Raw genomic sequence first — 18,025 nt, forward strand, 5'->3', positions numbered from 1 at the left:
ACTCCATTTTACATCCATTCTTTGTTTACGTTTCACCATATATGACATATTTAATCAGCACATTCTGACATCCTCACTGCTCATGGGGCCTTTCCACTTTTGGTTTCGATAAGTGTCCTAACCTGACCTATTATACAGCCACGATCGGTTGCCAAAGACTGGCAAGCGTGAGGAACAAAACTCGATGCGCTCTTCTGCTATGGCCATAAATCTGGAGTTACATACCGCGCGAAGCACTTATGCGTGGTTAAGCAATTAGATGCGCCCTCATGCGTTCATTGGATTGAGCTACATACCATACCGTACCATTTTAACCTTTACCTCGTTGCTTCTGTGAAATTTGTGTGCAGAGTTGCATTTTTGTAACGCGAAGGGCATACAAACATATGGTGTTCTGATCCCAACGTGTATATAAAATCTCGTTTACACTACTTTCTAAACCCGGATTTAATGGCTCGATCATCTGTTTTCCCTTTATAAAATCAACTGACGAGAGCTTCAAATCCGGATTTAATGAGCAAATGAGATCTCCTAAAAAAAGTCGGGGTAACTAGTGCCAATTTGCCAGATGCGAGCGTTAAGTTTTAAATATTAGGATTCCCCTAACACTCGGTCGGCGGCAAACGGCGTTACTGAGATATTTACCAATGTTGCTGATATTTGATGTTACGACGTCGTACATGAGCGGCCTAGTTTAAACGGCGATAGAATTGTTTTCTTCGACGGCTCCGATAGTTATCCTCAAGCGACGAATAATATAAAAAAAATTAAAGGTGGAATAAAATTAAATAATGCACGGAATGTCGCGATTAAATAAGTTACAGTGTACTAACTGTATTTGATGTTTATTTAATGCAACTATAAGTGGAATGTTTATGAAAAGTAATAAATGAAAGAGCAGTCCTCATAAATATGTATCGACGACGAGTGAGAAGAGTTGTAACCAATACAGCAATACAACATAAAATCGAAACAAAATGAATAAAAAATTATTTTTTGTTAGAAGGGCTATGTAAAAACTAACTAATAACCCAAGTGAAAATAATACATAGCAAGCTTTGTGAAAAGATTTGTAAAACTCTGAAATTAATACAAAATGCAGCAGCAGCATATGATATGAAAGGAAAGGAACAAGTGAAAAATAGAAGCGAAAAGGAGGTAATTTTATAATTGTTGTTGTAAAAACGCAAAACAAGCTACAAAGAAAAATATTAAAACAGTGCTGCCATATTTATACAAATAAATTCGTGATTTAAGAATGACCTCTTTCCTTGAAGGAGAAGTTAGTTGTTGAAGTTGATCAAATTGGCCGTAGATATCTAACGCAAGCAACCTGCAGTGTTGCCCTTAGTTTTATGAAATGCCTTATTTTCAACAAAGTTTTTCTTCTACTCTTGTGGTGATTTTAAGTTTATAGCACGGTATGGCATCACTGTAAAGGAGTTTTTATAAAAGTAGAAGAGTTAAAAGAAAAACTATTAAGAGAAAGAAAACCTAAAATTTGTAATTCGGCAATATAACGAGAATGTATATATGTGCAAAATTCTTTCTTTATAATCAATTTATTTGGAATTGTAATATCTGCGGCTTAGTTAACTTGGAAAAAATATAAATTCATTAATTTCAGCTATTGTTTACAACAGACACTTAATACAAAAGACGATTACAACTACTACGACAATAACAGAAGCAACAACAACAGCAACGGAGAGTTCTGGAGGTGAAGAAAATTTTCTTGCAGAGGAGTGATTGTATATGTAGCATGAAATCGTGTGTCGCCCCCTAATTATGCGAAATATGAAAAGGGACTCCGCTACAACAGCAGCAGGTAAAGGCACATCAATAGAAACTACACCTAGGATACTGTTTATAAATTCAGCAATTACTAACTCATATGCGGGTGTGGATCCATTCAGTGCCCATATTAGTTCAGGAACTACAGATTTGAACAATTATCTAACTGCTATTAGCGATATGGAAGCGACTACAACACACATCAATATAATCGACGATGAGGATGAAAAGGATCCATTGGCCCTAGACACAAGTTCTACTGAGGATTCTCTCGGCAGTGCACCATCAACATCAACAAAGCATTCCCATAGCCTAAGGTAATGCATGTGTATTCTTATATGGTCGAAAATGTTTATATTTATATGTGGAAATATTCTTTTTTTTTTGTAGACGCCATGTACCCCGAATTACAGTTAAACCTATATTACCAGATAAGAAAATTGTAACTCCAAGTTCATCTGTAAATACCTCCTCAACATGTACGGGTGTCAGTGGAAGCGCTGCTCCTACTATCAACAGTAGTCCAACAACAGGACGTGGCACTAGCAGTCGACGTATTCAACAACAACAGCAAGCTAAAGCTGCCATGGCGGCAGCGGCCGCAGCTGCAGCCGCAGCAGCAGCTGCTGCAGCTACCCAGAACACCACCGCCCCCGCCACCGCAATAACGCAAGCTTCAACAATGCGAGAAGTTTTGGCTTCCATACCAGGATTCAGCATTAAACCACGAAGACGATCATCAAAGAAAATATCAACTGCCGCTCAAATCGAACAAACCAAAGATGGTAAAATTGATCTGGAGACGCCCGATTCAATATTAGCATCCACTAATTTGCGTGCACTGCTTAACAAACAGACATTTACCATGCTCCCACCTTTGTATCAGTACAATTTAATCCAATTATTGCCTAGCGTAGATCGTGAGGCAATTGAAATGGAGCATAAAAACCAGGCGAATACGATGCCAACAGGGGGCATAAGACTGGGGCCTTCAAGTCTTAATAATGAATTTTTCGCTCGTGCCTGTTTGGAGTGGCGGGAACGGCTCTCCGAAGGGGAATTTACACCTGAAAATCAAATGAAGCTGAAGACGGAAGCAGAGCGAGAGAAGAATAAACTAGATCCTTGGAAGCTAAAACATTTCGAACCGATTTGGGGCGAGAAATCATTCAATCGGTCAAATGCAAACCGTCTAAATGAAACCTGCTTGAGTAGTAGTAGTAGTAGTAAATTGAAGAATGAAGGGGATAATAACAATAAAACAACACCAACATGCTCCACCATAGAAATAGTAGAAACACCGACAACATCATCATCAATTTCATCCACAACCACCAGTGCCTCGAATTCAACAAAAACCGAAGCATTATCCTCAAATTCACCAACTTGCTCGTTATCATCAACCATGTCGTCGTCTTCATATGAAGTGGGAACAGCTGCTACGGTGGCGTCTTCAGCACCACATCCTATAGCAATTTCCTTATTGAAAAGTGAAAATATTTCTTCGATGAAAAAGCAAAAACTTAACGATACTCTAGAAACTAGTGTAAAACAGGAAACCCCTGAAGTAAAGACTGAAACCCTTTTGCAAAATGTGAGTTGTTATAAAAGGAAAATTCTTATTTACATTAAAATGCTTATTTTTTTTCGTTTTTTAGTCTAAACAATTAAAGGGAAATGATAGAGAAGACACTAGAAATCCAAGCGCCCCTGAACTACCAACAACATCTGCGTTTGCTATGAGGTCAATACAAGAATCTCAGAGACGTGGTACCAAGCGACCTTCAGCCAGTCCTCCAAACAAAGATTTTCTACATAAAGATGAGAGTAATGACGCTACAAACACAAACTTAGACGAAGACGAAGAGGATGGAAGTGAAATTATTTTGGATGACTGCAATGTTCCTATAGAAATCAAAAGTGATAGTGAAAATGATGTTGAAACCGAAGGTCCTACTAGTAACAAAAAGTTGAAAATGGAAACCACAGCGATGACGACGACAACAACACCACCAGACATAGTCTACCATGATCTAACTGTGGATGAAATAGTGGAGAACGAGGAACCAACCACCCTCCAAAACATTGATCATATGGAGGTAGTAGAAGAGGATGACGATAAAGATTTGATAAACAGCTCCACCACCACCACAACATCTTTTTCTGCTACAATGTCAAATGTGAATAGTACCTGTGATAATAATCAGCAAATTAATGAAACGGAAACTCATGCTATTGACCACCTTGCGACGACAAACAATGATCATGGTCAATATTTCTCATTTCCTGCAAGCTCTTTGGATATTCAACAAAACAAACAGGAAGAGCTGCAACACCCAACTCTACAATTATCGCTAAAATTAGATCAGTTTGAAAATTCAGCTATAGATAATAGCTACAATGAAGACGATGAAGATATTATAGAGCAAAAATTTAACGATGCTGAGAATTATGTATTAGAATCCGGCGAAGTTAGTACGGATGATAGCGGTACGGGTAAGTGTGCTAACAATTCGTTTCCTATTCCTATGGGTGTGCGCTGACTTTCATTCTCTACTTTTTAAATCTAATTTTTCAACTTTGCCTCTATGCAAAACAATAGATTCAAAGCCTGTGAAAACTAACACTCACACTGATTCAACGGTGGATACGCCAGCCCCCGCTGAAAGCGTTGTTAACGATGATGATTTTTTATTTACTAACTCTCTCGATCGTGGTAAGATCATATTTACCATCTAGACTATAAAATTGTCTGCTTCACAAATTGCTTGCAAATGTATATAGCACATCACATTACTTTGAAATTTCTTTTATTTTTTTTTTTATTTTTGTTGAGTTTTCATGAATTGTTACTGTTTTTGTTTTCTTATTAGTTTATTAAGCCGCCCTCTATACGATTTCCTACCAGAATATTTTTTGTTTTTATTATGAAAGTTATACTTGCCACAACTATACATATGGTTGTGGGTAATTAAAATGATTAAAATTTGCAAATCCTATGTATATATTTGACTAATATTTTTTATTAAAAAAATAGCATGCTATAGGTCAACTTAAGCGTTGCTTAATTTTTCATATATAAAAAAGTTCAATTCGCCAAGGGAAGATGCATAAAAAAGGGCATGAACCACAAAATAAATTGATTAAAATAATTGTTTGATTAAAACTGCTTCAATTACGAACAAGATAGCATTTCCACAAAATCCTTATTTAAAAGGATGTAAAAAAACACTTTTTGTGATCTGCATGTTATGATATTCAATGTTACGTTATTAACATTAAATCTATACAATAATTTTTTTATACCCTTCACTACCACTGTTGTACAGGGTTTGAAACGCTAAGAGAAGAGCTACACCCATAGATAAGTATACCGAATGACTCAGAATCACTTTCTGATTCGATTAAGCCATGTCTGTCTGTGAGTCCATGTATTCTTGTAATCAAGGTACAGGTCGTATTTGTTGTCCAATCATCACGAAATTTTGCACATATCACTTTTTTGGCCCAAGGATGAACCCTATTGAATCGGTTTAGATTTAGATATCGCTCCCATATATATTATATATATCGCCCATGTGATTTTCAACCGAACTGCACAAAATATGGCACGGACTGTTTTGTTGCTGATCTTAACATACCTGCAAAATTTTGTCAAAATCGGTTCAGATTTAGGTATAGCTCCCATATACATATATCGCCCGATATGCACTTAAATGGCCTTAGCAGCTACAATTTTGAACCGATCTGCACCAAATTAGGCTCGGAATGTTTTATTGCTGATTTTAAAATATCTGCAAAATTTTATAAAAATCGGTTCAGATTTAGATACAGCTCCCATATATATATGTATCGCCCGATTTGCACTTAAATGGCTGTTGCAGCTACAATTTTCAACCGATCTGCACAAAATTTGGCATGAATTGTTTTGTTACTGATTTTAACATGCTTGCAAGATTTCATAAAAATCGGTTCAGATTTCCTATATATATGCGTCGCCCGATTTGCACTTATATGGCTGCAATAAACACAATTTGAAACCGATCTGCACAAAATTTGGCGCGGATTGTTTTGTTATTGATCTTAACATATCTGCGATATTTCATCAAAATCGGATGTAGCATTCATACATTTTTATCGCCGGATTGGCACTTATATGACCGTACTAACAGCAATTTTGAAACGATGTGTTTGAAAGTCGGTTCAAATTTATATATAGCTCTCATACACATATATATTTGTATATTGCCCGAATTTATAATTGTAGTGTAGGTGTAGGGTATTTCATAGTCGGCTCCGCCCAACTTTTTTCTCTCCTTACTGGTTTTATAAAATGGTTGTTGTTGTCGTAGCCACAAAATTTCTATGAGGAAGTGGAGGAGGCGATTCTCTTTCTCCAATAACTTGCCTTTTCATATCGATTATCATAGGCACGCAGTTCTCAGCTGAGTTTCTCATGATAACGATGAACACCACAAAGGTGGGAGCTTAAAGTATCATCCTGTATGGTGTTCCTAGTTATACCTTGCCCCGCCTTTTCGTGGATGCGTAGTGCATTAATACTAATAGGCCGATTTTTGTTGATTTGGAAACAAGGATGGCCAATTCTCTTTATTTTTTATATCCACATTTTTCCAGTACTTGACATGAAGTTTTTCTATCCCATTTTCCGTATAGAGGATTTATCTTCGGCGATATGCTCATTTCTCTGTGAGATTATCTTATTATCGAGACCAAACTCTTTTGGGTGAACCGCTGTTGACTCCACTTTTATCCATTAATTCACTCTGATGTTATTATTGTTCATATGTATTTAGGAATCCATTCAAGCGTCGCTCGTTTCCCCTAGAGAATCGAATAATGATTCAGTTCGATCTTGTCCAGAATGCTAGCATGGCCACGTGTCCACTTCCCTCGTGCATCAAACGCAGAGTTGTAAAGCAGTGAATGTTATGAATGTGTGTTGTGTCCAGTTCATGTTGGTGAACAAATCCCAATTCTATGAAGAAATCTGTCAAGTAGTCTACGCTCTTCGTCTGTGTGTTCAAAGTTCAATGTGACATCTACAAAACAACAAACAAACGACAACATATTGCCCATGACCATTCCACTAAGGAACAGGGGCAAACTTCAAACATATCACGAGAGGCTTAGCTGAGGCTTACGGACGTAGGGCGTCCAAAGGTTGCGCATAGTAGAATGCTCCATATGGAGTAACTGTAATTGTAGTCGCGGATAATCACCGGAATCGAGTTGAGAGTTTTAGTGAGAGGCCGGGCGACACCGGCTCTTGCTTAGATACTGAATGCCTACAATGTTGAGTGTAAGAGCGCCTTCTTTGTTGAATATCAAGGTTCCCATCTTCCTTGATCACACTGTTTATATGTATATCAGCACAGGTGGGACCTTTGGTGTCATAATCCCTTGGTAATTGCGCGATGTAATAGCTTTTCCGTTCATGCATACATATATATTTGGCATTGACATTAGGAAAATACGTTCTTCTTACAGTTGGGGTTGTTCAGTTGTACCCTGGTCTCACGTTTCCTTTCGCCCCTAGAAACAACAATAGATTATCATCTTGTTACAGTACTTAATGTGGTCTTTGAAACACAAGTCTGCTGTCTGCTCCATGTAGAAGGTTTTCTGTTTTTAATAGTTTTAAGCTTTTAATAAAACTGTCCCTAATAAGTATTAAAGGGAAATTCGTGGACTTTGGAATATATACATAATTTTTTTTTAAGTTTGTTTTTTATAATTTGTAGGCTTGGAAGGTTGAATTTTGTATAAATTTTTTTATTCACTAATTATTTGCATGTTAAAATTAAAAAAAAAAAACAAACAAGCTAAATTGTATCATACTGCATCATAAGCTCACCTTTCACTCGCAGTAAGTTGAAGCACATTGCACAATCACACTTTGGAACATCCAACCAACCAACCATCTTTGTTGCTGATAATTAATTTAAACCGATAATGTTTTGTTTCATGTGTATTTGATGTATCGTTTAGTTATCGTACCCGATGAAACTACTGATGAAAGTAATCTCATGACGTCATCGTCATCCGTTGTCTCAACAACAACGACATCCTCTTCATTGTCTGCCGACTCGCTGCCAATGACATCAACTTCGTCATTTGCAATGCCGGCATCCTCATCTAATACTTTGGATAATGTAAAAGCAATGATAACATCCGTGGTGTCATTGGCTCCAGCAGCGCCAATAATCAAGGAACAAACACAGAACCCACAAACACAGTCTATGGCCTTGGGACCCACGGCAAGTGATGTTTTCCACCATTTAAATCATGATTGGAATTTTGGAGGTCTCAAGCTAGAGGCACCATCAATGTCCAATACAAGGTTGGGCGGCCAAGAAGAACAGCCCCAATCCAGTAATTATTGCAATGTTCTGCAGCAATCGATTAATCATCAGTCTCAGTTAAATGCTGGCATAGACGTTGGAGATGGAGGCAATCAACAAAATGATGCTTCTGTTAGAGAAGAATCTGATTTGCAAGATGTTGTCCTAGCTGAAGCGATTGAGGAACATACAGTTGAGGAGGAGGATGAAGAAGAGCTGGATGCGGCTAGTGAAGCAGTGAGGGATATTGTTGACGAATTGCAGCAACAGCAACAACATCATTTGCATTCATTAGAACTGGATGAAAATTTGCCGAGGCAGCATCTTGATCAGCAACAACAACAGGAGCTGTCTCACATCAATGAATTTGTTGGAGAGGTATTGTAGCACGAGTCTTACGCTTTTCCTTAAATTTTTGGTAATTTTTAAATATTTCTATTTTAGCTTACATCTGCTGAAGTTATGGGCGAAGTACCAATGTCGGTGACAGAGATGGAAGTTTCAAGTACCGTCATAACCAATACCAACTCCAACGACAGCATGAACGATATTAGCATGTGTAGCAGTAGTAGCAGTAGCGGTAGCGGAAGTCTAAGTACTGCAAATATGGGCCAAACCCATGCTCAACCTACACAAATCTCTAGCCCACAAACCATACATAGCACTCCCCCACAAAGGCAGATATTAGTGGATTCCAATGGACAAATTATAGGCAACTTTTTGGTTCAACCCCAGCATCATCATACGCAACACCTACAGAGCCAACAGCAACATTTGTTGCAACAAGCCGCTCAACAGTTCTCATTACAAGCGGCCGCTCAACAACAAAACACTGCTGCTGCAGTTCTGGCAGCACAGCAGCCAACGAATTCGGTAGCATTTACAGCAGCAGCGGCCGCGCGACAACAACAGCAGCAAAGGCAACAACAGTTGACCCAAAAAATTCTGCCTGTAATAAGAAAATCGTTTGAAATGAACACTAATGGACAGCATTTTCTGACCAGCGCTGCTGTGCAAGCACATATAGACACCACGTCGCATCAACAAATTCAACAGTTTTCTTTGCAACAAACATCAACACACCAACACCAGCAGCAGCAGCAACAACCACAGCCACCAACACAGCAACAGTTGCCTCAAAATGTGACTACACAAAGACAGTTTTTGAGTCACTCTCCCACGCAGCCAAACAATAGCTTAACGCCCCAGAACAACATGCTAACCAACCAACATCAACAACAACTACATTTGCAGCAACAGTTACAACAGCTGCAACAGAATCATCATATAAATGCATTTCCAAATGTGAGCAATCAGTCATCAGCATCCACACAACATACCCAAACACAGCCGCCACCATCACACCCACCCAACATAACACCGAAGTTTATTTCCAAACAGCTAAGTATTATTTCGATGCCACCAAGAAATGCTGCAATTCCCGCCGGCATTGCCGCCTCCACTACAGTTGCCATTCCGTCCACTGCCTCCAATACGCTGTACAACACCAACAATATAAATGCGTCAAATGTAAGTGTAAATGTTCTTAAGACATTACCGCCATCTGGAGTGCCTACAACAATTGCTCAACAGAGACCAGCAATTAAGGCTTCGAACACGGGCAAAGGACGTAAATCAACCGCCAACAAATTGCCACCTGGGGCTGTGAATATAGAGCGCAGTTATCAAATATGTCAGGCTGTCATACAAAACAGTCCCAATCGGGAGAATTTGAAGGCTCAGTTACGACCTCCATCGGCTTTGATGAGTCAACAGCAGCAGCAGCAACAAATGCAGCATCAACAGCAAAATCAACAAAACTCACATGCAGCCACATCCACCAAAACGCCACCAACAGCAACTGTTGTAGCGAATGTTAAGACTCAAGAAGATGTCATTATTAATACCCTTACTGCGACTAATAATCCCGCAGCCGCTACAATGCCATCAAATGTGATGGGCGTGGGCAGACCCGGAGTTTATAAGGTAAGTAAACATGAGAGTGTATTTATTTATTTATTGAGCTATTTTTAATTCCATAGGTCATTGGACCACGCATGGGTTTCCCTCGGAAAAAATACGTGCAGCGAAAATCCTCTCCGACTTTAATACGTCACATTTTTGCTAACCAAGGTTCTGCGGTACTTCAAAATGCGAATCTTACAGCCGTGGCCACACCGGTAACTAATGTTGGTGGTGTGGCGCAAAAGGTGACAATAATGCAACAACCAGTTGGTGTTACCCAACAACAGCTACAAGCAACTCACGATATTCATCACAATGGCAATGGCCAATATGTTCTCTTACATCGCGCCAATGTTGGTGCCGCCGACAATCAAGCTCCACGTGCTTCCAGCGCTCCACCAGTTCCTCAAAATCAGGTTAGGACTAAATTGTTAGATTGTTTTTGAAAAAATAAGTCCCATACTACTTATTACACTTTGAAAATTTTACAGAACCAATTGCATGGTATGAATGGTATTTCTGGACGCGGGCGTCCTGCTTCAGTAGATGTAGATTTGCTGAATTCCCTGCAAGACATACATAATAACACAGTTTGTGCTGCGACATCAAATGCCACAACACAAATTGTTCGGCGGAACATAGCTACGGGTAAGAAATTTTAATTTGTACCCAATCTATAAATAGTTGTTGTTCTAGCAGTGTATTGTACACTGAGGCGGCAGCCCTTGCCGATGAAAGTCTCCTACGGGCCAATCCGGTACGTACAACCGGTTGCCATTGGATTGATCTATAAATAGTACAAAATAGTAGTTTGCAAAGTGTTTCATATTTGCAACAAATTATACAAACAAACATGATATTGGAGTTGGCTAAGGCAATTCAAGCAAATTTTTTACTTATAGGGATCCAAATCAAGAATCTAATATTCATGTTAGGAAAGTGGACCAAAATTTAAAATTAGTGCCTGACGACATTTAATTTTTGATTGATACTTTTTTATGAATTTTTTGAGCCGATGGAGTCCTTCATTGGCAAGGCCTGCCGTCTCAGTGTACAACACACGGCTACAAACACAACAACACATTAGCGGCTGACAACAAGCACCTCATTTTAAATTTTTTTTTAAAGGGGATAACATTGTGAGTATCCACCCGATGAGTACCGCGAAAACCCCCATGACTGATTTAGTACCCTTTAATGCACTAAGAATTTTTTTAAGTATTCGGATGTTTTCGAGCTTTTATATTTTACTGAAAAGTATTTTTTTAGGAAATCCATCACTTTAAAATAGTAATGTTCGCTTGTTAGTCATTCGATCGAATTATGTCCAGCCGACTGTTGAATTTGCCGCATGGTGGTTGTTTGAGATTTTAAAGGGGCAATATCAGTTCATATTTAAATAGGTTAGCATGTCCGCCTATAACGCTGAAAGCCCGGGTTCGAATCCTGGCGAGAACATCAGAAAAAAAATTGTTTAGCGGTGTTTATCCCCTCCTATTGCTGGCGACATTTGTGAGGTACTATGCCATGTTAAAACTTCCCCCATAGAGTTATCGCACGCCATTCGGACTCTGCTGCATAAAAATGAGGCCCCTTATTTAGATATCCCGGCACTGCTGCAGGAGTCCCTTGGAGTCACCCAGCCATGGCTAGAGCAGATTTTTAGGGCGAGCCTGGCATCGTCCTACATACCGAGCGCATGAAGGGAAGTCAAGGTGGTCTTTATCCGGGGCTTTCAATAATGTGGAGCTTGGGGCGATAGTCGCCGCACTGGACCGCACGGGGATTCACCGCTTAATCTCCTAATGGACAAATAATATGCTTTATGGCAGGATTATAATGCAAACCTGGGAGATTGTGTAGTCAGAAGGCGGGTGAGCAGAGGAACGCCCCAAGTAGGGGTATTCTCAGCGACGATGTGGAACCTTGTGATCAATGAAATCCTGATGGATCTCGTTGGGGACGGCACGAGGATTATCGCTTATACGAAAGACGTTCCGAGGCAAGTTTTTATCAACGCTCAGCGAGATCATGGAAGAGTCACTGAGGAGGTTGTCGCGATGGGCTACCAGAAATGGGTTTGAGGACCAACCCAGGGAAGACGGAGCTGGTGTTCTTTACGCGTAGATATAAGATACCGGAGTTCAGACTCCCGTCCTAGGATGGGGTCACCCTGCGGCTGTCGAAGAAGGCGAAATACCTAAGCATAATCCTCCATTCGAAAATGTCCTGGAAGAGGAACACCGAGGAAAGAAGCCGTAAGGCACTGTGCGCTTTTTACTCCTGCAGGAGGATGTTCGGTAGGAAGTGGGGGTTGACTCCCAAGATGATTTATTGGATGTATACGGCCATCGTGATACCAGTACTGGCCTATGGAGCACTGGTATGGTGGGACGCCGTAGGGAAGAGGACGCGTGGGAAGGAATTCGAAAAGGTCCAGAGACTGGCCTGCGTTGAGATTAAAGGGGCGCTAAGATCCGCACCACAGGAAGGCCTGGAGGCGATGCTGTATATGCAGCCTATTGGGGCCTATATTTGGAACTGCGCCGCCAAGGTCGCGCTTAGGCTGAGAGAGCTCGCCATGCTGAAGAAGGATGGACCTGGGTGAATATGGGTGAACTTACGAACGTACCTCTGGTATCTCTCCTCAGGTTTGTTGAGAGGACGGGATGGTTCCGAAGAGGGTGACACAGGCTCCGGCGTAGTTAGGTCAGTGCTTGCGTAGCGAAGGGCGGTTCTTCACCTCCCGCTCGGGGGTCTCCACTCCTACTGTGTTTTTCTTTTTATTTGTGTATTACCTCTAGTACGAGGTCTTACATTTTCCTCTTTCTTCCCTTTCTCTCGCAAGGGTACCACAATGGGCCAAACTGGCCTCCGGGTTAACTCACCTCTGGTGGGCGACCCATTCAACCTAACCTAACCTTGAGATTCAAATTTGAATAGGACAGCACCAGTGGTATTTAAGAAGTTTGCCCCAGTTCCTTAGTGAAATTTTTATGGGAAAATTTGCATTTGCATCAATGTACAATCAAAAATTCATCGCAAAAGATGGGGACCTTTTGTCTTCGGTTAGGGTTATATATAAGGGGCCGTGGTATAATGTAATAATGGTATAATATAATTTGGATCTTTCACACGAATCCCGTGGCTCAGGCGTGGCACGACAACTCACATGCACACCCCTTCTTGTGAGATTAAAAGGCATACATTTTTTTCTTCCGCTAGCTAAACCAAAAATGTAAGACCACCTCAGTGGTTCCTTACTTTTCTTTGGTTTCTTTTTAGTGTCGTCATTTGTTGCTTCAACAAGTGGAGGGGGATATGAAGTTCTGTAGCATTGTTCCATTTTGCTGGCGTATTTGCTGTTACTCGCTAAAGCGCTCAAGTTGCAATAAGACTACTATGGAACGTAGTATACTAACCCTGACTACAAACTTTGAAAACCCTCTGTTTTCCCCTAGAATGTAGGGGAAATTTCCCGATTTTGTTTGTTTTCATTGCAATCTTTACACCCAAAAATATTTTTTATCGATCAGAATTTTTAGATTAAATCTAATTTTTTAAATGTTTCTTATTTTTTATGTTTATCCCTTGTTCTATTTAGGAAATATCTATATAGAAGGCATTGGTGACACATCGGGTTTGGTTGATGGCAGCGGAAATTACATAGTAACTACAACAACTGCAACTTCGATGCCATCAACGGTGGCCAGCGGTGGAATTAATTGCGGCGTAAGAACAAATCAACAACTACAAAATCCACATCAACAGTGTAACGATGGAGGCAGTGTTAATAGCAATAACAGTCCAAATACCACAACGCAAGATCCCAACAACTGTGCCTGTTCTTTAAACGCCATGGTAATATGTCAATCATGTGGAGCCTTTTGCCATGATGATTGCATATCTTCTTCTAAGCTATGTGTTTCCTGTGTGATTAGATGAATTAGAGATATGCAAAGGCCGCCTCAAAGCAGCATATGGCAGTTATTAAAACAACAGTATTCGCTCACATAAAAAAGGTTTAACATCCTTTTACAATATCAAACTCTGTGTTACAAGACGTTTTTGGGTAAGAAAAAATGGAATTGTGAATATTACAATTAAAAAATTGTATGGTGGGTAGATTTTATATTTTTGACTATATACTGAAAAAATTTTAGACTAAAAATTGTTAATTTCTACAATAATTCAAACAAAATCAAGTCAGCGAACATTGCAATTTGATTTTGTAGAATGGTTTGTTGATATAGATGTATACAAACTCTTTTGCCATTGCAATTTATTCAAAGAAGGATCATATATGTCAGCTCAATAATTATGCATCTGCAAACTTTTACTGTATGAAGATAGTTTCCTTGTTGTGTTGTAACCAGTATTTGCATATAGCAATCCTCGTCAAGCTCCTATTCATTCGGTTTTTGTTTGTCTATGCATTTTTCAGGTCATAGATTCAATGAGACACTTAGGAGATACTGAGATACTTTAGCGTATCTCATTTTCAAATATCTTCAGGACGATTATATTCTCAGTTCTACAACAAATTTGAAAAAAGCCATGTCTTTTAAATGTACATATTAACAGATTCAAGCGAAATATTTCACGCTGTATATATCCAAAACAACTCGAGTCTAAGTATGAAATAGAATACGTATATCTAAAAACCATACTAAAAAAATGCTCCTATGAAAGGTCATAGGGATCTTTGGAATCGTTTGAGCAACAGGTTTTATACACGGATGAAACATTTATACGTTGTTGATATCTACAATAGTTTAAACGTCTACCTCAACGAACTAGCGTCTTATTTTGCTGCAAGAGATCTGCAGATATCCGCCACCAAGTCTTCAGACACATTGTTCACTACATATTCGATGGAGTAACGATTCCGAACATCAAGTGGCCAAAAATGCTAAGTGTCACATTTGACAGCGCTTACGCACTCTCCTCACATTCACAGAAATAGAAACAAGGTCCTCAGGTCACTTGGCGGCAACACTTGAGGTGCTGTTGACCACGTACGATGCAATTGACCGCTCAGTGGTGAGTTATGAAGTGCCAATGTGATCTCGCAGGCTATGTCACACGCAGTGGAATAATATTCAGATCTGTCAGTATGCCGCTCTTCGAAGTGCGACGGGCTGTCTCTTCAGTTCTAACGTGGACCAAATCCATCAGGGGACAAAGATCCTACCCGTGCGAAAACATATTCACATCCTGTCTAAGCAATACCTTCTGGGCTGCTATGGCAGTGATCATCCAAAACATCCAATTTAGATCCAAGGTGAATCTTCATGATCTAAAACGATACAAGAGATAATCTCTAGATCAAGCGGCAGACCAAGCGGGTCTGCACAACATTCATCCAGACACCGTAGCAGATGGGTTGAATAGCTACCGGGTGAATATTGTCCTTGAAGAATGACCGTCATCCATTGCAGCTGAGAAAATTGACCTCCCCCGGCAAACCAAAGTAGTTTTGGCCCAATTACAATCTGGCAGATGCAGCCGCCTTAATTCCTACAGAGCAAGGATTGATGCCAACCTGCAGGATGTGTGTCCCGATTCTGACCTGGGACCACACAACACACGTCGTCTCAGACCTAGACCCATTCGTCTCAGACCTAGAGACCCACTCGTCTCATATCTAGAGAGTGTATGCAGAAGAGTGAAATGAATGTAGATTAGAGATGTGTCAGTGAGCCAATTTTTACCCACGATAAAAACATGTTACTTACCCACGCTCACGAGAAAAAATTTTACTCACGCACGCTTATGCGTGATTTTGTTATGTCAAATCACGTTCTTGCACGCCCACGAGAAAATCGTGTCTCACGACCCACAAGACACTCACAACTCACGAGAAAATCACGACTCACAAGATTAATCACTACTCACGGTTGAAAGAATATTTTTCCATGAAGCGAATACTATTTTTTCATGCGTCTCAAATCATGCGGTATTTTAACGTACGAATATTAATGTATAAAATGTATGACCCCTGCACAACGACTTATTTGCTCTTTTCATTTTTATTCCCTTCCCCAGACCCCAATTTTCAAAAACGCCAGATCTCGAAGATGCGTGCACCGATTTAAGCGAAAATGTGTATGCCAAAAATTTATGCGTCAAATAATTTGGGGGATGCCCCATCCCAAAACCCACCCGGACGGACATGTTTACCGATTGGGACAATATTTAGAGTAGAGTACGAACTTGGTATACAAATTTCGCCCAAAGTGTTCGTGGGGGGGGAGTCCCCCACCCCAAGAGGACTTTCACCGCATTGGGCAATATGGGTATCAAGTAAAAGGTATTTAAAAGAAGACTACAAATCTGACATAAAAATTCATTCCTAGGTGTCTGAGGGGCCTCCCCACCCCCCAAAACTCCTCCGAACGGACATGTTTACCGATTGGGTACCATACCGATATGGGTACCAAACGAAAGGTATTTACGAGTAGAGTACGAACTTGGTAGACAAATTTCGCCCAAAGTTTTCCAGGGGGAGATCCCCCACCCCCAAAAAACCCCTTAAAAGGACTCTTTCACCGCTTTGAACAATATGGGTATCAAATGAAAGGTATTTAAAAGTAGAGTACAAATCTGACATAAAAATTTATTCTTTTGTGTCTGAGCTGATATGCTGATATTATTTAAGGGTCAGCAATAAATAATAGGTATTTGATTGTAGAAAACTAATTTGATATGCACTTTGAGGCCAAGTGTTTGGGAGTCGTCTCACTCCATAAAAAGAGGGTCGTCTCACTCCATAGAAAGATATTTGAGAATAAAGTACGAAAACGATATTAAAACTTGGGTACAAGCATCTATGGAAGCTACCCGACCCCAAAAGTCCTCAAATAGGCATATTGTACGATCATGTCAATAAGAAACTCAAATGAAAGGTGTTGGTGAGTAGTTACATATGTGACATTAAAAATGACGTTTTAATAATGGAGCACGTCCCACCCCCAAAACCTCTCAAATGGAAGAATTAGCCAATCATGGCTATATGGGGTTCGAATGAAAGGTATTTCGGAGTAGATTACGAATATGAAGATAAAATTTAGTCCAAATACGTGAGGGCGCAGTGGAGCGTATTGAATTCAGCTGGTATTCATATAAAAGAAATCGGTCAAAAAACCCGGTTGGTCTTTCTAGTGTTAACCACCATTAGGTTAGGTTAGGTAAAAGTGCAAGTCCTTACAGACTCACTTAGACACTTTTAAGTCCATTGTGATATCACAGTAGCGACAGACCAACGCTTCTGGCGGGAATCGAACCCACGACTCCTACATTTGTAATCCAAGCACGCTACCAACTCGGCTACCGGGGCGCCCTAAGCACGGTAGTAGAATGGTAACCAAACTTTGCATTGATACATTTTGAAAGTCAGCCTGTGCGTACGTTGAAATCCTATTTGATTTGAGAAGCATGTAAGAAATTGAGTCTTTTTGTTATTTTTTAACGGTTAGTCGTGATTTTCTCGTGAGTTGTGATAAGTGACGTGAGCAGGATTTCACTCAATCTCGCTTACCCATGACTGGATTTGGATCTCACCCAGGAATCATGTGACTCGCGCGTGACACGACAATCACGACTCACGTGCACAACTCCAATGCAGAAAGCTTCCTACGATTTCTACACGAATAGGGCGTGCATCATAGAACAGGTTTGACCTTCCACCAACCTTGCTGCAATTTTCTAATGAATAAATATTCACAATATGCCCTTTCAGCTTAGAAACATATATCTCCCAGCTTCTTAAAGACCTAAAAGTCGTTTCACCTTCTATATTCACTTTGAACAAAAGGCTCTTCTTATAGGCCATCTGGGGCCAAAATTTTTCAAAACGTTTGCTACAACATACGAAAAGAAATACCTGCTAATGATGTATA

At 40.0% G+C, this 18,025-nt stretch overlaps 1 protein-coding gene across 4 annotated transcripts; it reads left to right on the forward strand.

The window, feature by feature from the left end:
• Positions 1 to 770: 770 nt before the first annotated feature.
• LOC106080932 (polycomb protein Asx) lies at positions 771 to 16,551 on the forward strand. Of its 4 annotated transcripts, none has more exons than XR_001220285.2 (11): positions 771 to 1,158; positions 1,628 to 2,111; positions 2,185 to 3,388; positions 3,453 to 4,290; positions 4,397 to 4,510; positions 7,807 to 8,537; positions 8,604 to 10,145; positions 10,202 to 10,540; positions 10,616 to 10,772; positions 13,729 to 14,146; positions 14,569 to 16,551. XR_001220285.2 is itself a non-coding variant. In XM_013242553.2 (11 exons), exons 3-11 carry the CDS (start codon positions 1,975 to 1,977, stop codon positions 14,067 to 14,069), a joined length of 5,403 nt encoding a protein of 1,800 aa, XP_013098007.2. In that variant the 5' UTR covers positions 771 to 1,158; positions 1,628 to 1,828; positions 1,917 to 1,974; the 3' UTR covers positions 14,070 to 14,338. The 4 variants fall into 4 exon arrangements, 3 of the variants coding, with proteins under 3 accessions (XP_013098007.2, XP_013098005.2, XP_013098006.2); XM_013242553.2 differs by lacking the exon at positions 14,569 to 16,551 and having other exon boundaries at positions 1,628 to 1,828; positions 1,917 to 2,111; positions 13,729 to 14,338; XM_013242551.2 differs by lacking the exon at positions 14,569 to 16,551 and having other exon boundaries at positions 13,729 to 14,338.
• Positions 16,552 to 18,025: the final 1,474 nt, after the last annotated feature.

The sequence above is a fragment of the Stomoxys calcitrans genome, chromosome 5 (assembly GCF_963082655.1).
Source record: "Stomoxys calcitrans chromosome 5, idStoCalc2.1, whole genome shotgun sequence".
Classification (NCBI taxonomy): Eukaryota; Metazoa; Arthropoda; class Insecta; order Diptera; family Muscidae; genus Stomoxys; species Stomoxys calcitrans.